Source organism: Orcinus orca, chromosome 16, assembly GCF_937001465.1.
Source record: "Orcinus orca chromosome 16, mOrcOrc1.1, whole genome shotgun sequence".
Taxonomy (NCBI): Eukaryota; Metazoa; Chordata; class Mammalia; order Artiodactyla; family Delphinidae; genus Orcinus; species Orcinus orca.
This window is the reverse complement of record NC_064574.1, coordinates 83,056,911-83,083,226: the sequence shown is the minus strand read 5'-3', so window position 1 is coordinate 83,083,226 and position 26,316 is coordinate 83,056,911. Positions and strand designations below refer to the sequence as shown.

The following is a 26,316-nucleotide window of genomic DNA, read 5'->3' as shown; positions in this document are numbered from 1 at the left end:
AAGGAGAGGTGGGACGTGTTCGTAGCCTTATCCGGAAGTGGCGGGACACCGTGTCGGAAGCAGCCAATGGGCGGCAGGGTGGCTGGATTCCGTCCCCACCCACCGTGGGAGCGGCGGCGCAAACTGTTCCGATTCCAGGATCAGGCTCTGCATCCATGGAGCAAGCCGTCGTGCCGAGGTGAGCCGAGCTTGCAGCCCCTACTCGCGGTCGCCCTAAGGCCCACAGCGTTCCAGACCCCTGAGGGGAAAGTGACCGCGGCGCTGGGCGAGCCGGCCGCACGGAGGCCCCAGGCCAGGCTCCTCGGCGCTCCCCCAACCCGCCGCCCTGTGGGTGCGCTTTGAGGTCGGGGTCCGTGGGGGATTCGGCCCGCTGCCCGGACGCCGCCATGCATCTGTGGACCTGAAGCCGGAGCTTGAAATCCCAGTAGACGGAATTAATTTCCTTTTTACCTGGTTGCTCTCTCTTCTTTTTCAAAATTGAGGGTTATTTTCGGGGACGCTTTAAGGCATATGCTAATTTGAGGTGGACAGTTTTAAGAAACGCATTGCTTCTGTATCTCGAGTATGCGATTACCGGCAGCTACACCGAATTAGGGGTAGCGAATCTTCGGGTAGCACTGTTGCACTGTGTCAGATTCCTGAATCCAGATTCGCTCAAATATCAGGAATAGACCTGTAGCCTATGGTGTCTTGCCAAATCAACAAACTTTTTAGAGATACTTTATTCCTTTTTTTTTTTTTGCGGTACGCGGGCCTCTCACCGCTGTGGCCTCTCCCGTTGCGGAGCACAGGCTCCAGACGCGCAGGCCCACCGGCCATGGCTCACGGGCCCAGCCGCTGCGCGGCATGTGGGAATCTTCCCGGACCGGGGCACGAACCCGTGTCCCCTGCATCGGCAGGCGGACTCTCAACCACTGCGCCACCAGGGAAGCCCCTTTATTCCATTTTCAGTGGCGTCATCTGCAGTTTTTCCATTTGAGACAAATTTGAGTGGAATTCTTTGCAAGGTCGAATAAGAATAAAGATGTTTGTTCTTTTTTTTTTTTTTTTTTAACAAGGGTTTACCGAGGGTCTATTATGTGTTGTATGTTGTGGGAAATACCCAAAGATTTCCCTCCCAGGGATGCTCCTGTGTTCAGTTACACCCAAGTTATCAATAAAACCGATTACTACAAATTGCTAAATTAGTGAACATGTACACGAGAGGTAGTTTGCCAGGCAGAGGAGTAGGAGGCTACACACCTGTATGGGCAAGATGCAGTGTCTAAAAGAGCTTGTGATATTCAGGAAACAGTTGTTCGCTGTGACCAGAATGTAGGGGAATTGGCAATGGGAGGATTGGAGAGAGAGAGAAAATAAGGTAGATTGGGGTCCAATTGTGACTAGATTTGAAACTTAATATAGCAGACAGTGGGATGCTAGTAAGTTTTTTTCTTTTTTAAATAATTATTTTTTGGCTGCGTTGGGTCTTTGTTGCTGTGTGCGGGCCTCTCATTGCTGTGGCTTTTCTTGTTGCGGAGCAGGGGCTCCAGGCGTGGTGGCTTCAGTAGTTGCAGCACGTGGGCTCAGTAGTTGTGGCTCGTGGGCTCTAGAGCGCAGGCTCAGTAGTTGTGGCGCATGGGCTTAGTTGCTGCACAGCATGTGGGATCTTCCCGGACCAGGGCTCGAACCCGTGTCTCCTGCATTGACAGGTGGATTCTTGACCACCACACCACAAGGGAAGTCTGCTAGTAAGTTCTTAAAGCAGAAAAATTATTTGACCAGATTTGTGATTTCTAAAGTAACTCTGGTGGTAGCATGGAAGATTGATTGAAGTAGAGAGGAAATGGAGACAAACCAGTTGGAAAATTCTGAAGGTAGGTACAGCCAGAACTGTGAGGGCCTTTGCTAAGGCAGGAGCTGGCAGCCTGGGTTTAGAGTGGGGATTTGTAGGCAACCATAGGAATAGTTACCCAACTGGTACCCGGTTTCTGAGATGGTTTTGATTTTGACATGAACACTGGATTTCCCAGCAAAATTTTGGCTTTTCAAATTGTGTGGGAAACATTGCTTTCAATTTTCAAGAAAGAAGATCCTATTGTTGCAAAAGATTATTCACCCATAGCCTTAGGGGGATGTGTCTCCTCCATGTAGATCCCAGTTTAATTAGATTTTAAATGTCTGTTTCATTTGAAGTATCTATTCAGAAGACTTTTTGACAGATGTTTAAGGATTGTAGACCAACATTTATATTTGTGAATATAATAAATGGATATGTTAATATAATGAATGGATTAGACGCATTAACTGTTAACGGAGATGAATCATTTCCCACAGTTAAAACCAGGATGAAAATGCATAATTGCCTCCTTGCTGTCTTATAACCTGTTTCTTTAGTTCAGAACTTGCTAAGGCCATCAAACCTATCGATCGGAAGTCAGTCCATCAGATTTGTTCTGGGCAAGTGGTTCTTAGTCTAAGCACTGCTGTGAAGGAGTTGGTGGAAAATAGTGTGGATGCCAGTGCCACTAACATTGGTAAGTTTGGGAGAGTTTTAAACCACAAGAAATAATCAGTTTATGCTGTTTTATTCAAGACATGTTTGTTACTGTAATAAGGCAATCAGGTATTGATATACAGAGAAATTATTATTTTTTAAACATAAATTTAGCACATTATTATGTGCCTAGTATTTAGCTAGGTAGTAATAATAATAATAGCGGTTAACTTTTATTGTGTTCTTACTATGTGCCAGGCAGGCATTGTGCTAAGAGCTATACAGATGGGATACCTCATTTAATCTGTAGAATAACTTTATGAGATTGGAATTATTATTATTGTTATAATTATTATCTCCGTTTTACAAATGAGGAAATTAAGGCACAAGGAATTTACTTTTGTTTTGAGGTTATAAAGCTAGTAAAATATGATCCTAGGGAGTCTGATTCCAGAACTTGTTCTCTTTAATGACTGTGTTAACACTGTCCTCTTGAAGGAAAGAAAAAAGAAAGAAAATAAGAACAAAACTATTTTATCTGGGCTAGTAAATAGCCAAGAAGGCCTTTAAAAGATAAAATATACAAAATGACAGTAGTACATTTAAATAAATATAGTTAGGACTCAAAGTTGCATTTTGTAAGTTATAAATACTGTCACTCTAAAGCCTTTTTGCATGGATCAATTTGAGAAATCAATATTTTAAACTTTCTAGAGCTCAGGCTTAAAGACTATGGGGCGGAGCTCATTGAAGTTTCAGACAATGGATGCGGGGTAGAAGAAGAAAACTTTGAAGGCTTAAGTAAGTTGCATTTTGCTAATCCTATTTTAAAATATTTGGGCCAAATGTCTGAGAATTTGGGGTAACACTGTCTTAGGAAACACAAAACAGCTTTTTAAAACCAGTCACTTGGGTGGGTGTTGTGTGTGTTCATTGCTGTATCACATGCGATCTCTTCGGCCTTACTCCACCTCTCTTTCAGCTCTGAAGCATCACACTTCTAAGATTCAGGAGTTTGCTGACCTCACTCAGGTTGAAACTTTTGGCTTTCGGGGGGAAGCTCTGAGCTCACTCTGTGCACTGAGGTGATGCAATAATTTTATCCACTAACTTGACCCCTTATAAAAATCTCTCTGAAAATTGAAAAGTATGATTAGAATCATTATTGTTTACACTTTTCCATCTGAATGTCTCAGCTACTAACTTCTGCATTCTGTTTTATCTTACTACCAACTTAAGTGGTAATACTTCTGAAATGTAAGCAATGAATGAACAAAATGAAGCAAATAGTATTGTAAAAAAGTTGTTACCCTTATTAAGGCAGTAACTTCTCAATTTAAAAGTAAGGTATAAATAATACATTATAGATACCATATGCTATTGGTTTTAATTTATTTTGACGTTGAGGAAAAAATTTAGCTGAAGCACTTAATTAATTACACAACAGCTTCTAAGATTTTGTTAGAACAGTAGTAGCCAAACTGAGAAATAAATCTTTATTGGTGAATACGTAAGTTTTGAGATCTTTTATTTTGCAGTTTAACCAAAATAAGTATCAAAGCTTTTATCAAAACAAAACATTTACAGAACTCTCTCACTATCTATTGGGCGAAACCTTGGTCTTTATGATGACTCCTTACCCATTTAAACTCTCTTGATGATCTCGGAGGGATCATCACCTTTTTAGGGGAGTTTAGAGAGAACAGAAGCGAGAAAATGAGCACATGATGACCAGCACCTGGGAGTCTCTAGCTGACTGTGCTCTGCTGGCTTTTTTGTACAGTGATGTAACTATTTCTACCTGCCACACATCTGCGAAGGTTGGGACTCGACTGGTGTTTGATCACAATGGAAAAATCCTCCAGAAAACCCCCTACCCACGACCCAGAGGGACGACAGTCAGCGTGCAGCAGTTATTTTATACGCTACCTGTGCGCCATAAGGAGTTTCAAAGGAATATTAAAAAGGTACGGTAGAGGGCTTCCCTGGTAGTGCGGTGGTTGAGAGTCTGCCTGCCAATGCAGGGCACAGGGGTTCGAGCCCTGGTCCGGGAAGATCCCACATGCTGCGGAGCAACTAAGCCCATGCACCACAACTACTAGCCTGTGCTCTAGAGCCCGTGAGCCACAACTACTGAGCCCACGTGCCACAACTACTGAAGCCCACACACCTACAGCCCATGCTCTGCAACAAGAGAAGCCACTGCAATGAGAAGCCCATGCACCGCAACAAAGAGTAGCCCCTGCTCGCCGCAACTAGAGAAAGCCTGCGCGCAGCAACAAAGACCCAGTGCAGACAAAAAATAGATAAGTTAATAAGTAAATTAATTAATTAAAAAAAGGTACGGTAAATTCAGAATCCGAGAGCCTAGAGAGTGTGATGCCCAAATGTAGTCCAAGATCACTCAGGGTGGTTTGCACTCCCGTTCATTCTCTTCCCTTGATTTTTGGAGAAGTGCTTAGCTTGCTTCTTCCCCTCAAAGACCTAACTTTTGGGTGATTTACCCTTTTTTTTTTTTTTTTAAATAAATCTGTTTATTTTATTTATTTATTTTTTTGGCTGCGTTGGGTCTTTGTTGCTGCACATGGGCTTTCTTTAGTTGCAGCGAGCAGGGGCTACTCTTCATTGCAGTGCGTGGACTTCTCATTGCAGTAGTTTCTCTTGTTGCAGAGCACGGCCTCTAGGTGCGAGGGCTTCAGTTGTTGTGGCACACTGGCTCTAGAGCGCAGGCTCAGTAGTTGTGGTGCACGGGCTTAGTTGCTCCATGGCATGTGGGATCTTCCCGGACCAGGGCTCGAACCTGTGTCCCCTCCATTGGCAGGTGGATTGTTAACCACTGCACCACCAGGGAAGCCGCCCTTTTCTTTTCTTGAAAAGAATCATCAAATTGTGTTTATGAGGTCTTCTAATATGGGAAATGAGTCTTTTAAGACAAGCATTATTTTTTGATTCTATCTTTATTTTTAATAAGATCATTTTTCTTGGCTCCCTGAGAAGTGAATCATTACAAGTTTTATGAATTGGAATGAAAATGAAGAAGATAAATATTATATAATTGTGTTTAAAAAGCAGTTATAAATTGTCTATATATGTGTATACATACATGTGTATATACATAATCATATATATATATATACACATATAATCATACCTGTGTGTGTGTGTGTGTTTGTGTGTGTGTATGATTACAGTTTTGTAAAAACAAAGCAACTGGCCAAAATATGCATAGAAAAAAGCCTGGGAGAGTAGACGCATGAATGCTACCAGTGGTTATTCTTGGATGTGCGATCACTTGTGCTTTTTGCCATCTTCCTTGTACCTTTCTGTTTTGTACCTATATTCTTTATAATCAAAAACGTTACTTAAACATATGCTGCTAAAAACTTTCTTTACCTTTAAAACAATTTGTGCTAGTTATAACTTTATTAATTTTGGAAAAATACAGGAAACTTTAAAAATGTTTTTTAATTCAAATATTAAATTTTTGTACAGAGAAAATTATTATTATTTTGTATCTTATGGTAAAAAAAAATTGGTGTCTTAGAAAATATAGGCATAAAGAACTTGTGCTCGCCAGAGATGACCATTGTTAACAGTTTGGTGAATCTTTCCAGACTCCTTTTAGTTTCATGTATTTATAAATCTTGGAAAATTTTTCAAGATAAATATTAAAAAAAATGAAATCAAGTGACATAGAACATTAAACATTTAAGTCACATGGAATTGTGTGCAGTAGAAAGTTGGTATTGTCTCTGCCTATCTCCCAGAGTTTGGTTTATATCCCTTAGACTTTATTTTTTAATTTTTAGTATTTATTATTTATTTATTTGGCTGCTCTGGGTCTTTGTTGCAGCATACGGGATCTTTAGTTGCAGTGTGCAGGGTCTTTAGTTGCAGCATGCAAACTCTTAGTTGCGGCATGCATGTGGGATCTAGTTCCCTGACCAGGGATCGAACCCGGGCCCCCTGCATTGGGAGTGCGGAGTCTTAACCACTGGACCACCAGGGAAGTTCCTATATCCCTTAGACTTTAAATGCATACATGTATATACAATCTTTATACATATGTTTCTATTTTTTTAAACAATTGGGATCATATTATATATACTGTTCTATGCCTTGACTTTTTAATATAGTATATTGTAGATACCTGTTTTTGGTCGATTGGTAACTACCTTATTTTTTATCATGGCACCATTATTTGGATATACTGTAATTAATTAGTCCCTGGTTGATGGTTGCTTAGGTTGTTTATAATTTTTCACAATTACAGATTGTTTCAATGAACACTTTAATAATATATCTTTTTAAAAAAAATTTTTTAATTTATTATTTTTATGCTTGGCTATGTTGGGTCTTCATTGCCGCGTGCAGGCTTTTCTCTAGTTGTGGTGAGCGGGGGCTGCTACTCTTCGTTGCAGTGTGCGGGCTTCCTACTGCGGTGGCTTCTCTTGTTGCAGAGCTCAGGCTCTAGGCACACGGGCTCTAGGCACGCGTGCTCAGTAGTTGTGGCTCACGGGCTCTAGAGCACGGGCTCAGTAGTTGTGGCACACGGGGTTAGTTGCTCTGTGGCATGTGGGATCTTCCTGGACCACATCTCAAACCCGTGTGCCCTGCATTGGCAGGCGGATTCTTAACGACTGTGCCACCAGGGAAGCCCTTTCATAATAGATCTTTGATTGTTTATGCGAGTCTTTCTACAAGGATAAATTTCCAGAGGAGGGATTTCAAGGTCAAAGGGAACATAGTTCTCGATTTTTAGAGCAGAAGACCTGGACATTTTGGAAATGAGGAAAGTGTGGTGAAGAACCTTATCCTCTGATTTCCCTTTGATACCATTCAACTCGTGGATCATTCTGTCAGGAATAATTTGCCTTATTTGTGAGATGATATGAGAACCTTGAATTGACTGTATAACTTGAATCATGCGCTGCTTGTAAGATTGAAGTAACATTGAGTCCTTGCATTTGTGTTTTTTAAACAGGAGTTCTCCAAAATGGTCCAGGTCTTACACGCCTACTGTATCATTTCAGCGGGCGTCCGTGTAAGTTGCACCAATCAGGTTGGACAGGGTAAGAGGCAGCCTGTGGTGTGCACCAGTGGAGGCTCCAGCATGAAGGAAAATATCGGATCTGTATTTGGGCAGAAACAGGTAGTGGTGGCCTGTTCTTTTGGTTTTTTTCTTGATTCAGGTGCTCAAATCTCGCACCTGGAGCTCTCCGGCAGTCTTTTCACTGATGTCCTAGCCTCTAGACCGAAGCTCACTCTTATCCATCCACCACCACGCAATGAAAATAATCATTCTAAAACAAAAAACTGGGTGGCCAGTTGTTTAAAAACACTTTATTGCTCTAGTGATTGTGGCAGGTTTCTACTGTCCTTTCCAAGAGCATAAAGAATAAATTCTAAGAATTGATTTTTTTTTAAACTACGTCCCTATCACAAAAATTAATGTTAGGAGCCGCAAGTTTTAAAATAATCCTTTTACTCTCTCCTTGAAAAAAAAGTATTGTGGGCAATGTACTGTTTATGGAGAAGTAGGAGCACAAGTGTTTCATCTTGCTAATAAATCAAAATTATTTATTATAGAACTGCAAAATGCAACTATTGAGATTCTTTGTCCTCTTAATGTGGATAGCTTGGCTAGGAAGGAAAACACACAAAACCTTCGTTATATCTTCCTTTCTGAAGTCAGGCCGGTTCTTGCTTTATTAGGAAATAACTGTAAACCGTGATTTCTTTCAGTTGCAAAGCCTCATCCCTTTTGTGCAGCTGCCCCCTAGTGACACTGTCCGTGAAGAATACGGGCTGAGCTCTTCCCAGGCTCTGCAGAACCTGTTTTGGTAAGTTAATTGGTGCCAGGAAAGTTACGATCAAACAATTTTTTTGAGTTGTTTTTTTTTCTTTGGTTTTGTTTTTAAAGATTGTGATTTTAAAGCTTATAGTTTCTTATGTCCATAATAAACTGTAGGCAGTATTATTGCTGAGAAAGAGGATTTATATGGAGGAGTCAGGTTCTTAATGTAAGCAGTATTCTGGGTAACTGGTGCATTTTAGGGGGTTTCTTATTAAATTAGCGTTTGTAGAAGAGGCTCTGTTTAGTGAACAATTAGAATAACTCTTAAATTATGTATAATGTTTCACTTTGTCAGGGCCTGGCATAGAGGGATAGAGGCGCTTTTCCTTTAACTCGTGCCTTACCCAGAATCCAATCCAGCATCATTACTTTTAGTGTAAGAAAAATAGACATTTTTCCATAAGCAGAATTGGGCCCATATTGCTTACCCTCCCTCCACTTGCCTTTGGCTTATCCCTGAAATTAAAGATGGGGATTCATTTTTTTGTGTGTGTGGTACGTGGGCCTCTCACCGTTGTGGCCTCTCCTGTTGCGGAGCACAGGCTCCGGATGCGCAGGCTTAGCGGCCATGGCCCACGGGCCCAGCCGCTCCGTGGCATGTGGGATCTTCCCGGACCGGGGCACGAACCCGCGTCCCCTGCATCGACAGGCGGACTCAACCACTGCACCACCAGGGAAGCCCGGGGATTCATTTTTTATGCTAAGGTATCATTCTTATGGAAACTCAAATATCCCTGGGGTAAATCTCAGGTGAAGCCCTTAACCAACGTCATAGGAGATAGAAGTTTGCTAACTGAGAACAGATTTTATGTTTTATATTTATTTTTTTGGCCACACCGTACGGATCTGAGTTTCCCAACTAGGGATTGAACCTGCGCCTCCTGCACTGGAAGTGCAGAGTCTTAGCCACTGGACCTCCAGGGAAATCCCAAGAGAACAGCTTTTGAAAAGGCGGGGAATGTGGGCAAAGAGCCTGGATACAGGTCCGTGGGCTCCCTGGATAGCTTGGTGGGGACTGCACGAAGGTTCTAGAATGTGAGTGTGGGGTGAGACCGACTCCTTGTGTGGAGGCCAGGGATTTAATAGGGAAAGTGAGAGCTGAAACGAATCAGTTTTGAGCCCGCTGGGTTGCCCATGGAGGATTTGTCAATGATGGGAGCTTTGGAACATTCCAGAGGGTCTGTGTTCCTTAATGATTCACCAGAATGGAGCACAGATACACGTTACCTGAAATGTTAATACTTGTCAGCTCGTCACCAGGGATTATGTTTTTATTTTTCACTTTGAGAATGTGCCGTTTGATGTGTGTCTGATCCTTTCTGTTCTGGAATCCTGCCCTAACGGCATTAACATTGAACAGTATCTCAGGTTTTATTTCTCACTGTGCTCACGGCGTGGGAAGAAGTTCAACGGACAGACAGTTTTTCTTTATCAATCGGCGGCCTTGTGACCCAGCAAAGGTATTTCAAAATATGGGGGGATTAGTTTTTTCTTTTAGCTTTATTTTTTATTAAATAACATTTTCTGACACAGGCAATTTACATGGAACTTGGGACTTTGACTCAGAAACATTACTTTATCTTTTTTTTCATTCTAATCAATTTTATTCTAAAAACATGTTTTTATGCAAATATATTGATATTATTTTAACAATATTATATTGTCATTTTAAAATATTTTAAAAAATATCTTTAAAGTATCTTGCTGTTAATTTCTTTTTAAAAAAAATTTTTATTTTATATTGGGGTATAGTTGATTTACAGTGTTGTGTTAATTTTAGGTGTACAGCAAAGTGATTCAGTTATACATACACGTGTCTATTCTTTTTCAAATTCTTTTCCAATTTTGGTTATTACAGAATATTGAGTACAGTTCCCTGTGCTCTACAGTAGATCCTTTGTTGGTTATCTATAAATCATCTTATTTTAGGCATTTAAAAACACCTACCATACAGTGGTTTCAATTATATATATGTGCATACATATGGACACATATTAATAACCAATATATTTATTATCGTAAAAATTATCACTATTAGAAGAAAGTAAACATTTGAAAACATTCACCATTATCTAGACTATTTGGTATAGACTGACACACATGCGTATGCTTTTGTATTTTCTCTTTGTTCTGTCCATTTTCCAGGAAAATAAGGGCCCAGATTACTTCTGCCTCAAACTTAAACTGATCATCTTGATTATAGCACTTTTAGCGGGCAGTTTTGACTTTGCATCTTCAGCAACATTACACCTAGCAGTGAAAGTGCCAAGTCTTAATCACTGGACCACCAGGGGATTCCCCAAAATTACTTCTATCAGCCAGATATGGTTCAGCTTCTATTATTTTTCTTTTCTTTTCTTTTTTTTTAATATTTTTTAGCGTATAAAGCGTAGAAGTTTTTCTTTTTTTCTTCTTTTTTTGGCTGCGCCATGCAGCATGCGGGATCTTAGTTCCCCACCCAGGGATCCAGCCCGTGCCCCCTGCATTGGGAGCACAGAGTCTTAACCACTGGACCACCAGGGAAGTCCCTCAGCTTCTAAATTTTTAACCTATATTGTAATTGGTGTGATTTTATGGCTTATCCCTAATGTCATTTAATAATCTCATTATAAAGTCATATAAATACATTTCTGTGTACATTTGAATGTTTTATGAGCATTTAAACCGCACCTCATTTTATTGACATTTCTTTAAGAGCATCTTGAGTATGGAAAAAGATTCAGTTTTATGAATCTATGATTAAAGATACACCTTTGAAAAAAAAAAGATACCCCTTTGAGAGGAAAGAGGAGACTTTTTTGGGTGATGGATATCTTCATTATCTTGATTGTGGAGGTGGGTTCGTGGGTGTTTATATATGTCAGAATTTATTAAATTGTATACTTTAAGTGCAGTTTGTTTTAGGCCAATTATACTTCAAGAAAGCTGTTCAAAATGTATCCTTTTAACGGCTGGTTAGAGTAGCATGTTATTAGAAACTGGGGGAAGAAAACATTTATTCTTTTCTAATCTTTGTTTTTTGTATAGGTTTCCAGACTTGTGAATGAGATCTATCACATGTATAACCGGCATCAGTATCCATTTGTTGTTCTTAACATTTCTGTTGATTTGGGTAAGTTCCACTGACATTTCAGTAAAATTGGTGACTTACTCCTTTTTTTTTTTTTCAGGCTGCACATGGGCTTTCTCTCGTTGCGGCGAGCGAAGGCTGCTCTTCGTTGCGGTGCGTGGGCTTCTCATTGTGGTGGCTTCTCTTGTTGCGGAGCACGGGCTCTAGGCGCACGGGCTCATAGTTGTGGCTCATGGGCTCTAGAGTGCAGGCTCAGTAGTTGTGGCTCACGGGCTTAGTTGCTCCATGGCATGTGGGATCTTCCCGGACCAGGGATTGAACCGTGTCCCCTGCATTGGCAGGTGGATTATTAACCACTGCACCACCAGGGAAGTCCCTGGTGACTTACTCCTAAAAGAATAAAATGAGATTATAAAGCTCTGATATGACCAGAAAGAGACTTTTATAGCAACAATTAATGGTGATATATATTTTTATAGACTTAAAAAAATTTTTTTAATTAAAAAAAATCTTTTTAGACTTTTATTTTTTATACAGACTGTATATCTCCTGCTTTCTACTTGAGACTACATTAATTGTATTGTTCGGAAAAATGTGACTTTTTCACGTCAGCCGAGGGAGAAAGTAGACTAAATGTTCTCCCTGATTTTGAAAATAACTCATTTCATGTAGATACTTTTCTTCTGATTGCTAATATTATGGTTTATTGTTATCCAATATTTTTTTTAGGTGCTTAGAAATATATATGTGCACACCTTAAAAAAATATATATATTTAATGATATATCCATATTTTTTGGAGTGAGAAAATAATTTTGGGTAATTTTGTGCTCTTTATCCTTAGGTGTGAACATTTTCTCTTCCATGTCATTAAAGTTGATTCAGAAACATGATTTTAATAGCTGTATTGTATTTCAATGTGTGGATATATCTTGCTTGTAAACTTTTATGTTTGTGCCTATTTTAGTTGTTTTCAGTTTTTAGAAATTTAAATACTGTTCTTATAGATAAATCATTACCTATGTTTTTGATTATTTCTTTAAGATAAATTTCTAGAAGTAGAATCATTGGGTCAGTAAATGGGATCCTGTTATACCGATTTACACACCTACCAACAATGTACTAGGTGTTATAATTTTTAACCAGATTCAATAGATGATAAAAATGACATTTTAGTTTGCAATTTTATCGTACCTTTTCATGGGTTTATTTGCTTTTTTTCTTTTGCAATTTACCTACTCAAATGCTTGCATATTTCATCTCTTTAAAAAATTATTCATCTTTTCCTTGTTTATTTGAAAGGACTAGTTTTATAGTATGAATATGAATCTGGACATGGCTTTTGGCAAGTGCAAGTGAGTAAAATAGTCGATGGGGAAATCTCTCTTGTTAAACGTGAACTTAAACACAATTGGCATCTTTTCTATTTTGCTTTAGAATGTGTCGACATCAACGTTACTCCAGATAAAAGGCAAATTTTACTACAGGAGGAGAAGCTTTTGTTGGCAGTTTTAAAGACGTCTTTGATAGGAATGTTCGATAATGATGTTAACAAGCTCAACGTCAGTCAGCAGCCGCTGTTTGACGTCGAAGGTAAGAGAAACACACGTGTATAAACAGCTTCTAAAACTTGTAGCTGTTGTGATACTTTCCTTATTCTTTCGGAGGCAAAGTTTTTTTTGGCATGAAACAAAATCTGTCAGATTTTGATGGGTACCTACCACCTCCATCTCTGCACAGTGCACAAATAGACATGGAGATGGGGGGCAGGTTGGCCTAGAGGAGTATCTGCCCCAAGAAGTGGATCTGGCTGTCAGAGGGGATAATGGCCAACTCAGAGAGGACGTGTCACCCTAGAAAGTACGTAGCTGCAGATTTAAGGTAATCTGGATCACCCAGGGCTGCATTCTTACCAAGACTCGCCCATTCTCCTTTCAATAAACACGCCCCCATTGGAATTCCCTGGCAGTCCATTGGTTAGGACTCAGCACTTAAACTGCCAGGGCCTGGGTTCAATCCCTGGGTGGGGAACTGAGATTCTGCAAGGCAGGCGGCGTGGCCAAAACCAAAAACCAAACAAACAAAAACACTCCCCGATCTTGGCAAGCCTTTTGTTAATTTCCAGAGTTCTGAAAAAGTTGATTCTGACCATTTTTACCCGTTTTCTCCTATCTTTTATGGAGTAGGGAATTTGGGGGGGGCCCTTACTCTGCCGTTTTCCCTCACGTCCCCCCTGTGCATTCATCACTGAGTGGCATGTTGAGATGAGACTTGGCCCAAAGCTGGTTTGACCTCTGTAAAAATATGCACAATCATTGTTTTACTTCCTGATCCTGAGTGAGCAGCCTTTCGTTTAAATAGTTGGTTTTATTCTTTTGCCTCCAAGCTAAGTGCATCCGGGGCACCTTGCAGGGAGGCGTCCACAGCTGAGCCCAGTAGCCTTCCGTAGCGAGGCAGGAGCTGGCTACCCCTTCTGACAGCCAGATCCGCTCCTTGGGGTGGATACCCTTCTCTAGGCCAGCCTACCCCCGAGCTCCACGTATGTTTGTGCAGAGACGGAGGTGGCGGGTCCCAATCACTGTGTACTCCGGCGGGGGGAAAAGACCAGAGAGCAGCTCAGGAAGGTGAAAATACGTTTGGTGGAAAGCTCAGGTGACAATGGGAGGAAGTCGTTCCGGGATGAGGCTTCATAACGCGAGGGTACCAGGAGCCATAAGCCAGGGGTTAAGAGGAGGCGCGGGACCCAGAGTGGCTCTGTCCTCCCTTTTCCTAACACCCCTGGGGTTGGGGGGCGGAGAGGCTGACTTGGAAGACAGTGAGGTGCGCTCTCATCAAGTGCCACGGTCGGCAGTTGTGACAGTCGGAGAGTGTGGTGGGGACACAAGCTCCTCAGGGTGGGGCGGGGCTGCTGGGTGGTGGGAGAGGCGCACAGGACCACTGCCGCGAGTGCGGCCGAGCTACTGACCTCACATCTCTGCCGCCCACTCTGCATGGGATAGTATGGCTGCGTGCCTGCGTGCGTGTGTGCGCATGTGCGCGCACGAGCCCGGGGGGGGGGATGAGGCGGAGGATGGTAGGGAGCATCGCGTCTGTGTGGAATGGGCCGGAGGTAGCAGCTCTGAGCGCACGCGTGCACGCAAGCGCACACACGCGTGCGCATGTGCGTGGCCAGAGAGGCCACCCCATACAGAGAAACTGCTCAACTTATCTCTGCATCTTGAGGCACAGTCAAATCGACGCCCTCTTCTTAGCCCTTTCGTCGAAGTACAGCATCCACACAGAAGCAAATGTGTCGTGAGCGCATCAGCCCTGAGATCAGGAAGTAGCACCCGCAGAACCACCCTTGTACCCCTTTTCAGACACTAACCCCCGGTGGGAACCGTTTTCCTGACGTCTAACACCATGGATTCGTTTTATCTGTTTTTAATTTGAAGGCATCCAGTATTTACATTTTTCCATCGTTGGTTTCTCTCTCAATATTTTGTATGTGAGATTCATCCAAGTCCTGTGTGACAGTTCATTTATTCATTCTCGTTGCTGTGCAGTATTCTGTTGTATTTAAATACCACGACTTATTTGTGGACAACTGGGTGGTTTCCAGGATTGGGTTGCCATGAATATAGCTGTCACGAATATCCCCATCCATGGTTTAGGCCAGCACAGGTAGACATTTCTGGTAGGATAGCAGTGCGGGGTCACAGGTGTGCATGTTCAGATTAGATGTTCCCAGAGAGTTTTACAAAGCAGTTGTACCAATTTCAACACCACCAGCAGTATTTAAGCATCCCATTTGATCCTCAGCCTTGTAAACATTGTTAAAAAAAATTTTAACTGTTCTGATGAGTATATAGTGGCATCACATTGTGGTTTTAATTCATGTCTCCTTTATGGTTCATGTAGAACTGTGTTCACACATTGGATCAGCCATTCGGAGCTCCTCTTTTGTGAAGTGCCCGTTCACGTACAAGTATCCCCTTATTCTATTTCCGCGCAGCCCCTGACACCCTTCTCTGTTCACATCTGCTTAGGTCACTCAATAAAAAGGCATTCGGCAGAGGTGGAGAAGCCCGTGCCAGAGAAGCAGGATGATCCCGCCCCATTAAGGACTCGCGGGGAAGAGAAAAGGGCAGTGACCATTTCCAGACTGAGGGAGGCCTTTTCCCTTCGTCACACAGTGGAGAACAAGTCTCGGGGTCCGAAGGCCACCGACCCAAGACGGATTTCTCCACGACAGAAAAGCAGCACCCCACTTCCTAGCGCTTCAAGGCCCCTCTGCTCCTGGAAGCACATCTCTGAACCTCGGGAGGAAGGGGTGACTTCCACTCAGGGGCCCTGTGACCCGATGGGCAGAGTGGACACGGAGGAGGGCTGGGGGCACAGCAGCACATCTGCCGGCTCTGAGGAGGGGTCCAGCACCCCAAAGACGGGCAGCCAGCCCAGCAGTGACCATGTGGCAAGCTCCCCCAAAGATGGGTTTTCGCAAGAAAATGTGGAGTCTTTGGAGAAGTTACCTGAAACGGACGATCGTCTTTTGGGCACGAATTGCCACTTAGACCACGAAGAAAGCGGCTCCCGAGCTAGAGTTTCGCTGCAGCCAACTCAGCTCTCATCCCCAAACGCAAAGCGTTTTAGAAAAGAAGGGGTTCCTTTAAATCCCGATGTCCCTCCAGAGTCCATGAAAACTCAGAACGCTTCAGCGCCGGAGGTGGATGTAGCTGTTGAAATTAACAAGAAAATAGTGCCCCTTGACTTTTCTATGAGCTCTTTAGCCAAACGAATAAAGCAGTTATGTCAGCAAGAACAGCGACAAGAAGGTGGACAAAATTATAGGAAGTTTCGGGCAAAGATTTGCCCTGGAGAAAATCAAGCAGCAGAAGATGAACTAAGAAAAGAGATAAGGTAACAACTTTTTCCACTCGCTAACTTCTTTTCCTTGCCTCTCACATCCATCACATTAATTTTCTTTAAAGAACTCTTTGACCAGGCAGTTCTGCAGCCTGAAATCTTACAGGAATTTTTTTCCTTAGGTTTTCTCTGCACATCTTTTCCCTCGGGTCCAAATCAATCAAGGTCTTCTTCACCCCAATTTTATTCCTTTTCCTGGAGGTTTTCAGTGCATGGTGACTTCTCCCTGCATTGAATTCAGGGCAGCTTTGGGGAACATTGCTATTTCCCATCTTTCCATTTTAACATGTATGAGGAAAACTTATCACATTATCAAAGCTATGATTTCAAGAAGATTGCATCAGATAGGGTTAAGTAAAAAAGTCAATTTAAAGAAAAATCTTCACAATACAGATAATAGCAAACACTGGTCACCAGCACTTTCTTGACAGTAGTCGTGTCCAACATTGTGACTCTTAAAAATGATGAATTCTTTTGAAATAGTTTTTATTTTTTAAATTTTGTCTTTGTTTTGTGTCACCAGTTACTGAAATGTGCTGTGCACAGTGCAACTCAGCAAGTACGTTGCATTTTTATAGCACTTTTAGCCTGGACCACACAGGCTTTGCCTGATTTCAGTTATAAATTCTTCACCGAGTATTATATAATTTCTTTGTTATTCATAGTGCCTAGCTTACACGGAGAAGGGTTTTCAGGAACCTTTATTTCTTTTAAAAGGTGTGTAATTAATGGAAATGAACCTCTCTGGTTGTGAACTCAGAGGGAGCCAGTGAAGAGAGCCAGGTTCCTTAAATATTTTTAAATAGAGATTTTAATTAAGTTTGCAAACATGTATTGCTCACCTGTTACCATGGTTTTTGAACGTTGATATGCCTAAGAATCACTTGGAGAGCTTGTTAAACAAGCAGGACCTATGTATGGCCAGATTCCAGTGTTTCTGCCTTAGTACATCTGGCGGGTCTTGGGTGTGGAGCCCAGGAATCAGCATTTTTGACAAGTACCCCAGAAGGTCACATTGAGAAGCTGATCCACAAGGGTCTGGCATTGGCTTCTGGCTTTCAGGGCACGGCTGTTGGATTGGCTGTACTTCTGAGCTATTGGTCTGATGAGGTTTATGTTTTCCTGAGAAGCACAGGAAAAAGTATTGAGCTAAAGTTTAGGCAGCAGTGAAGATACTGAGGTTGTGTTTACCAGCTCCTGTTTCTGCATTTTGAATTATAACTAAATATACCAAGCTGTAAAACTTTGTTTCTTTAAGCCAGATGCTAGGTTCTAGTTTATGGTGGGAGATACACCTGCCGAAGACACAGAAGACCTGGGTCTTCAGGCCGGCACAGGTTCTTCCCATGGGCAATCTGCCTGGGGAACCGGAGCAGACCCAGGCGGTTCCTGGAAGAGCAATCAGAGGCAGGGAGTTGGTATTTGTGCCAATTACCAGTTTATTGCCTCTCAATTCCAAATCCACTCTTTGCCCTGCTTTGCAGTCCTGGAGGCTGAACCATGTAAGCATTTCTCCTGGTGCACTGTTAGACTTGATCAGCAGGGGGCGCTGGAGGGACACTGCAAGACAGCAGGAGCCGCGGCTTCTCTTTTGCTCCTGTGATGCCCTTGTCTTTTCCTCCTACAAGGCAGCCACTGGCAGCAGGCAGGAGGCCCAGCAGTGCTCACTCTGCTACTCCAACCAACTTATTTTCATTCATAAATGAACGAAATGCAGCCACGCCTGTTCCAACCAAGTCTGAAGCTCAGCCTGGGGTGGGCAGGGGGTGGGGGGTGCTCCCCATTAGAAGGATTGATATCCACTATTGACAAAAAGGTACACGTATACAGGTAGCCCTCCGTATCTGCCGGTTCTGCAACTGCAGATCGAAAATTTAAAAAAATTCCAGAAAGTTCTAAAAAGCAAAACTTGAATTTGCTACGTGCTAGCAACTATTTTACATAGCATTGACATTGTAGTAGGTATTATGAGTAATCTAGAGATGATTTAAAGTATATGGGAAGGATGTGCATAGGTTATATGCAAGTACTGTGCCATTTTATGTAAGGGACGTGAGCATCTGGGCATTTTTGTTTCCTGGGGGTCCTGGAACCAATCACCTGCATATACCCAGGGACAACTGTACATATTGGTGGGAGTGTAAACTTTTATAGATGTCCTATCAAAGTAAAGTGTACATATATAATAACACATCTAGGGATTTATCATACAGATACATCCACAGTAGAGAAGATCTATGTAGAGGGATGTTGCACCTTTGTTTGTGTTTCTTAAAATGGATACAACTGAAGTGTCCTTTAGTAGAGAATTTGTCAGACAAATTGGTACATCCATATAATGAATTCCTACATGGACATTAAAAAGAATGAAGTAGGTCTCTATGGGTCTGAAAAAATATCTGAGATGCATTGTTAAGTGATGAGAGTGAAACGGTGTGAAGAATTGATTCCATTTTTTGTTTTGTTTTGTTTTTTTTTGTTTTTTGCGGTACGCGGGCCTCTCACTGTTGCGGCCTCTCCCGTTGCGGAGCACAGGCTCCGGACACGCAGGCTCAGCGGCCATGGCTCACGGGCCCTCCGCAGCATGTGGGATCTTCCCAGACCGGGGCACAAACTTGTGTCCCCTGCATCGGCAGGCGGACTCTCAACCACTGCGCCACCAGGGAAGCCCCATTTTTTTTTTTTTTTTTTTTAAACAATGTATAGTCAAAGGTCTGGAAGGATATGGACCAAATCATTAATAGTAGTAACTAATGTCACCTGGAGAGTTGGAGGAATGAATAATGTTATCCTTAGAAAGTGGGATTTTTAGGGACTTTGTCTATTTTATGTTTTTGTACTTTTTTATTAGTGTTTTATAAGCAGAGAAGGAATCTTTTAAAATGTCTTCTAAAATGGGAATTCCCTGGCAGTCCAGCGGTTAGGACTCCGTGCTTTCATTTCTAAGGGTGCGGGTTCAATCCCTGGTTAGGGAACTAAGACCCCACAAGCCGTGCAGCGCAGACAATAAAAGAAATTCAAATGTCTTCTAATTAACATTTTCTACATGCAGCAAAACGATGTTTGCAGAAATGGAAATCATTGGTCAGTTTAACTTGGGATTTATCATCACCAAACTGAACGCAGATATTTTCATAGTGGACCAGCATGCCACGGATGAGAAATACAACTTCGAGATGCTTCAGCAGCACACTGTTCTCCAGGGTCAAAGGCTTATAGCGTAAGTTCATTTCAGTGTTCAGAATTTTCAGTGTTGTTTCATCCCCAAATTTAAGATCTCTTAGCTATAAGTGTGCCTATCTTTATCTCTGTCTAAACCTATCTATACCTATCTATCTATCTATCTGTATTCTTTGGCTGTACGTATCCTTACAGCAGATTTTTACACTTTTTGCGTAATAATAGTCATACCTGCCATTTATGGAGTGCTTATTTGGTGCCAGGCGCTGTTGAAGCAATTTATATTTAATCCTCACAAACGTTTGAAGTAGTTACTGTATATTACCACCAACATCTCACAGGTGATAAAACTGAGAGACGTTTAATAACTTGCCCAAGGTCACACAGCTAATGGATTCTTTAAGTATCAAAAGATACTTAAAGTTCTTTTAAGCTGTTCAAAAATGCTGATCACTGATTGGCCAGAAAATCCTTTTGATGAAGAGCAATTTATAGTACAGAGTATATCTACGTAGAGTACATGGAATTCACGTGTTCAGAAGGTCAGCCGTGCCTGTGTGTCTGTCCTCAGCTGTGGTAGAGCGATACCAGTGATTGGTCACTGCAGAATTTGGTATTTATCTCTCTTTTGCCAAATTGAATGGTTTACACTGGCCATTTTACAAGGTGGTGTGATGGTGTAGCATATATCCAGAAGTCTTTCCGTAAGCGAAGTCGTAAGGGGAGGTCTTGGATTTTCATTTCGGAAATTAAACTACGTAATTAACTCGGATCCCAGCGGCAGCAGATCCCAGCATGAGGAAGTTACCACTAAAACAGCCACTCAGCTGGAAAACATACCTAGTTTATTTGCTGAGTACTCTGGATCCTACAGAATGGCTTAATTATATTTATTTTCAGTAGGAGTAAGTAGTAATAGTAAAGACATTGAATGAGCCACTGTATAATACTGAGCTATTCCTGCCCCTGTTACAGAGGTCGTTTATTTTTTAGCCATTTGGTGTAAGTACGGTGTCATTTGTGGCATTTCAAGTTGACCTGGATAATCACAGGCCACTGTGGGTCCCATGTGGATCACACTTCAGGATGAAAGGATAAAGACCACGACTGCATCCTTTCCTACTGGCCCTGCATAGTTTGGCCCTGATGACCTCTTCAGCTGTTCCTAAGCCCTCTTCTCCTGTTCTCTATACTCTGGCCATCCTTCCTTTTCCCTTGACAGGCCTGATGAATTCCTACAGAGCCATTAAGCAGAATGAAGCAGATCTTTGTGTGTGGCTCTGGGAACACCCATGGTCCATCCTAGGGCCTTTTTACAGACTGTTGTCTCTGCCTAGAATACTTGCCCCTGCACCCACCCCTCACCCCCATCACCTGATAACTGCCACTCAGCCCCAGATCTCAGCTCAAAGGTCACTTCCTCAGAGAAGCCTTCCCTGACGCCCTCTCTCTCCAGGCCAAGTCTCACATGCTCTGTGCTCCTATGGCCCTGGGTGTCTCTTCTTCCTGATTCTCAGTGTAGTTTGTAATTACAATTTGTTTGTTTGACTGTTTGATCAATGTCTTTTTTTCCCCACTAGACTGTTTGTTTCGTGAGAGCAGAGAACGGGTCTGTGTTTGCTCACCTTTATATCTCCTGCTTTAGCGGTGTCTGTCTTACTAAGCACTCAGTAAATCCAAGAGGAGAGATGGTTGGATAAAGAATGCAGGCAGGGGGGACTTCCCTGGCAGTCTCGTGGTCAAGACTTCGCCTTCTAGTGCAGGGAGTATGGGCTCGATCCCTGGAGCTAAGATCCCACATGCCTTGGGGCCAAAAAACCAAAACATAAAACGAAAGCAATATTGTAACAAATTCAATAAAGACTTTAAAAATGGTCCACATCAAAAAAAAAAATCTTTAAAAAAAAAGAATGCAAGCAGAAGGAGCAGGATAGCAAAACAGATGCTGTTTCTTCTGTTTTCAAATGTCTGTAGTGACCGAACCCAACTTTTCAAATTGTCTTTATTGTGAGGAGGAAAAGTAGCATTTTTAGGTCATATCGTTATCTTGGAGAAGAGAATTAAAAAAAAGACAGTCATTGGGGTGGCATGGCAGATTGAGGAAAGGCAGGCTACTTTTGGAGTTACTCTAACTTCTAAAAAGAACTTAAAAAAAAATTAAAAGGAAATGCTCGGAGTTTTGTGACAGGAGAGGCTCATAGCTGGAAGCATGTTATTCGTGTTGCTTTTTGAAATGAATTCAAAGAATCACAGAATTGTTGTTTTAGTTTCATTTCTGCTTTAGAGCCAAATGTTTGACTTCAAGGTCTAGTTTGGGTCTCTCTTTTTCAGACCTCAGACTCTCAACTTAACAGCTGTCAATGAAGCAGTTCTAATAGAAAATCTGGAAATATTCAGAAAGAATGGCTTTGACTTTGTTATCGATGAAGGCGGTAAGTTATTACTTAGGATTGTAGAACTGTGTCCTTTTAGAGCTGAGAACGATCTTTTTTTTTTTGATAAATTTATTTATCTTATTTATTTATTTTTGGCTGTGTTGGGTCTTCGTTGCTGCACGCGGGCTTTCTCCAGTTGCGGCGCGTGGGCTTCTCATTGCGGTGGCTTCTCTTGTTGCAGAGCACGGGCTCCAGGTGTGTGGGCTTCAGTAGTTGTGACTCTCGGGCTCTAGAGCGCAGGCCCAGTAGTTGTGGCGCACAGGCTTTGCTGCTCCACGGCATGTGGGATCTTCCCGGACCAGGGCTCGAACCCGTGTCCTCTGAATTGGCAGGCGGATTCTTAACCACTGCACCACCAGGGAAGCCCGAGAACGATCTTTGAGGTCATACACTTCAGCGTCTTTTATAAGAGATGAACATGCTTCCCCCCAAAAGCGTTTTGCTTCTGCCCTCTCTTTCAGATGTTCCTTACAAATAGAACCCAAATGAATCAGATTTTTCAAATGACGGCTTTTTCTCCAAATTTTCTTCTTTTAGCGCCGGTCACTGAAAGAGCTAAATTGATTTCCTTGCCAACTAGTAAAAGCTGGACCTTTGGACCCCAGGACATAGATGAACTGATCTTCATGCTGAGCGACAGCCCCGGTGTCATGTGCCGGCCTTCCCGGGTCAGGCAGATGTTTGCCTCCAGGGCCTGTCGGAAGTCTGTAAGTAAAGCAAGCTTATTTGCAGGAGCCTGGCGGGTCTGCTCCAGCTCATGGGCCTTGGAAGTTCTCAGTTCAGCCCCTGACTTGTCAGCCTTATTAAATGTGGGTGATGGTCGCTCTGGGCTGTGTACGTAGAGTCCCATTGTCCTCAGCCATTGTAACACGTAAGCCCTGCACGTCTGCCTTAGGTCAGACCTCCGACCCATAATTACTGCTGTTTCTCAGCGTCCCTGAAGCAGTGTCCTCAGAGCTTTCGTCACTCCCACGCAGTTAGCTGGGGATCCACGTTGTTCATCTATGGACCTTATGGGCATTAATGACACTGGTGGGTAAAGATTAGGGGCCGCCAGCCCTCAAGGGCCCTGCACGAGATTATCCAGAACCCTGCAGTCGGCTCGCTTTTCACAGGAGTCCCAAGGGCGGGCACTGCGTATTGTCTGGCTCCCGCTGCTCAGACTGGTTCTAGAAAACGCTAGCAGTGGTAGGTGATGAGCCTGATGTCAAAGCAGAGCACGTGTGTTTGCATCACCTGGCCCACCCCTTCATTCACTCAGCAGAGACCCCCTGGCCCACCCCTTCATTCACTCAGCAGAGACCCCTTGAGCCCCCGCTGGGTGGCCGGCCCTGGTCCGGGTGCTGGGGGCACAGGTTGGCAGATGAGGTCCTTGCCCTCGTGGAGCTTATAGTTTAGTGGGGGAAAGGGACATAACATTAATAACGGCAGCCTCAGATACAAGTTCGGTAGAGAAAACAGTATGGGGGTGGGGAGTGAGCACCGGGAAGCGAGGCGGGTGGTCGCGGTGAGGCTGTGTGAGGAGGTGACCTCCCAGCTGACGCTTGGAAGGTGAGCTGGAGCCCCTTGGGAAAGAACTTTCCAGATAGAAGAATTAGCAAGTGCAAAGGTTCGGGGTGTTTGGCGAAGCCAGAGGCTGACCCCGTGTGACGGATGGGGGACCAGGATGGGGGTGGGGCCCCATCCGGGGACCCACTTAGGGTCCTTGGGATCCTGGTCCGAACCTGGGTGCCTGCGCTGCACGTGTCAGGAGGTGCTGGAGGGTGACCATGGGAAAGAGACCACAGAGAGGGTGTCACAACGGAGATGAGGGAGGTGGGGCAAGGGCTGTGGCATTTTCACCTTTGGGGGTGGTGGGGTTCAGCATTCTCTGTTAGACGCGTTGTATTGAGATCCTATTAGACGTGAGAGGAGGTGTCTGAGAACAGTCACGTCAGTGAATCCAGAGCCAGGGGAAGTGTCAGTGCTGGGGAGAAAGGTTTAGGTTTTCTAAGTTACGGCCATGGCGTCGGATGAAATTCCTCCAGGCAAGAGTTTGATGAGAGAATAGGGCCCCGGACCTGACTTCAGCCACAGATGGTTCTTTGATAAAGGCCTAACCTTGATCTCCCCATCCTGGAGTCGGGGGTAGGAGTCAGAGCTGGGCCTGGCCTGTGCTGATGGCCAGGTGTTCACAATGCCATGTCCTCGTGTGATGCAGAGATCTTTGGGGCCACGGGCCGCTCCTCAGTCCCCATGCTGGCGGGTCCCTGGCGCCGCAACGCTGTCTCCACACAGCACATGGGCTGAGGGGGGCGGGCTGTCCTCTGCTGCACCCGTGGGCCCCGTGTCCTACGCTCGGCTCTAGCCACGCCTGCCACACCATCTCCTTCCTGCCTCAAGTCCTCGCTCGCTGTCCCTCTGCCTGGATGCCCCGCTCTGCACGCCTTCTTCGCCCACCTGGCCCCCTCCCATCCTCTGGCCTCCCTGAGCACCCAACTGAAGTAGCCTCTCCCGGGTGCTCAGGCACAGCCCGAGGGCTACAGAGGACAGACAAGGCGAGCTGTTTAATTGCAGGGAGGCAGGGACATTTGAGCAGCAGCCTGCGGGAGAGGGAACATGAGAGATGTAGATATCTGAGGGAAGCGTATCCTGGGTAGAGGGCACAGCCAGTGACAAGGTCCTGAGGTAGGTACTCGCTTTATGGGCTTGTACTAGAGGCAAGGGGGTGCCGGTGTGGCTGCAGTGGGGGCGGAAGGGCTGCTTGCTCGCAGGTGTGGGCAGTAAGGCCAGTGAGGGCCAAGTCAGGTGATGCACTTGGGCTATTATCCAGGTGGGGGGCGGGGCTTCGAAGAGGAGCCACGTGATCTGACGCGCCTTTAAAAGGAATCACTGGCCGCGAGTGGAGGATGAGTTGAAGGGAGAAGGAGGAGAGTGGGGAGGCCCGTTAGGAGGCCGCTGCAGTCGCCATGGTGGGAGGTCGGGGCGGCTGGGATGTGGATGCTGGTGGAGCTGGTGAGACTGGTTGGTCCTGGATGGGAGTGGTCGGCGTCTCTCCTGAGGATGTGCTGCCATGACAGAGCCACGGAGGGGCTGGATGTCACAAAGAGGCCGAGGGCTGAGATACTAGAGGGTAGGGTTCTTCGGGGGAGGACTTTTCAGGGAATTGTTGCTTTTGTTGTAATCTTGTCCAGCCTCTTTGTAGAGAACAGGGCTTCTGAAGAGTTGCTTTTCTAACCAAAAACCAGTAAAACTTTAATGTAAGCCATCATGTCTCACATGCAGGTGATGATTGGAACTGCTCTTAACACAAGTGAGATGAAGAAACTCATCACCCACATGGGGGAGATGGACCATCCCTGGAACTGTCCCCACGGAAGGCCCACCATGAGACACATTGCCAATCTGGACATCATTTCTCAAAACTGACAACATTTCTCTCTTTCTTTTTTTTTTTTTTTGCGGTACGCGGGCCTCTCACTGTTGTGGCCTCTCCCGTTGTGGAGCACAGGCTCCGGACGCGCAGGCTCAGCGGCCATGGCTCACGGGCCCAGCCGCTCCGCGGCATGTGGGATCTTCCCGGACCGTGGCATGAACCTGCGTCCCCTGTATCGGCAGGCGGACTCTCAACCACTGCGCCACCAGGGAAGCCCTAACATTTCTCATTTTAAAGAGCTATTGATCTTATTGCAGATTTTTCTGTTTTTCAAGGCAGGGTTTTAAGTAACCATTTTGGGGTTTGTTTCTCAATGAACCTGCTGCTTAAAAATGCATCAGGTCCGTTTAGAAGTGATCTTGAGAACTTTTTCAATCCATATGGAGCATTGCTTGCAACATTTTTTGCTTCACATTTGAACATATGTGTGTGTGTGTGTGTGTCTGTCTGTCTGTGTCTGTGTCTGTGTGTGTCTGTGTGTGTGTGGTGTAGCAGCAAGAGCATGTTTTACAAAAAGAGAGCACTTTGGAAGTCACCTAGACTTCTGCTCTGGCCCGACGTATTTTAGCCTGCCACTTTTCAGCTCTTAATGATGATTAAGCCCATAATGGTTTAACTTCATAAATTGAAAATTATGGTCCTTTTGAGTTAGTCATTTTCAACCCTAATGCATATTAAATTTAGAAAATAATCCAAAGATACCCAAGGGATATTCTCTGTCCAGCTGGAAGAAGTCGACCAGGTGGGGTGAGGTCTCTTTTGTTTTTTTTGTTGTTTTTGGCTGTGCCGCGCTGCTTGCGGGATCTCAGTTCCCTGATCAGGGATTGAACCCAGACCACGGCAGCAAAAGCCCGGAATCCTAACCAGTAGGCCACCAGGGCACTCCTGGGGGTCTCTATTTTTAAATGTTCTCCGCTGCAGCCAGGGTGGCAAAGAGCGCTGTAGGCAAGGGCAAATAAAAGGCTTTGATTTTTCTGTA

General features: G+C 44.0%; 1 protein-coding gene across 8 annotated transcripts; it reads left to right on the top strand.

The window, feature by feature from the left end:
- The first annotated feature begins 23 nt into the window (after positions 1-23).
- PMS2 (PMS1 homolog 2, mismatch repair system component) lies at positions 24-26,316 on the top strand. Of its 8 annotated transcripts, none has more exons than XM_004268932.4 (15): positions 24-178; positions 2,377-2,516; positions 3,191-3,277; positions 3,459-3,561; positions 4,260-4,443; positions 7,461-7,628; positions 8,222-8,319; positions 9,694-9,793; positions 11,361-11,445; positions 12,840-12,995; positions 15,431-16,301; positions 19,360-19,527; positions 21,819-21,919; positions 22,460-22,629; positions 25,187-26,316. In XM_004268932.4, exons 1-15 carry the CDS (start codon positions 156-158, stop codon positions 25,328-25,330), a joined length of 2,598 nt encoding a protein of 865 aa, XP_004268980.1. In that variant the 5' UTR covers positions 24-155; the 3' UTR covers positions 25,331-26,316. The 8 variants fall into 8 exon arrangements, with proteins under 8 accessions (XP_004268980.1, XP_033282714.1, XP_049555405.1 ...); XM_033426821.2 differs by having other exon boundaries at positions 39-178; positions 2,382-2,516; XM_033426822.2 differs by lacking the exon at positions 24-178 and adding an exon at positions 807-1,856 and having other exon boundaries at positions 2,382-2,516.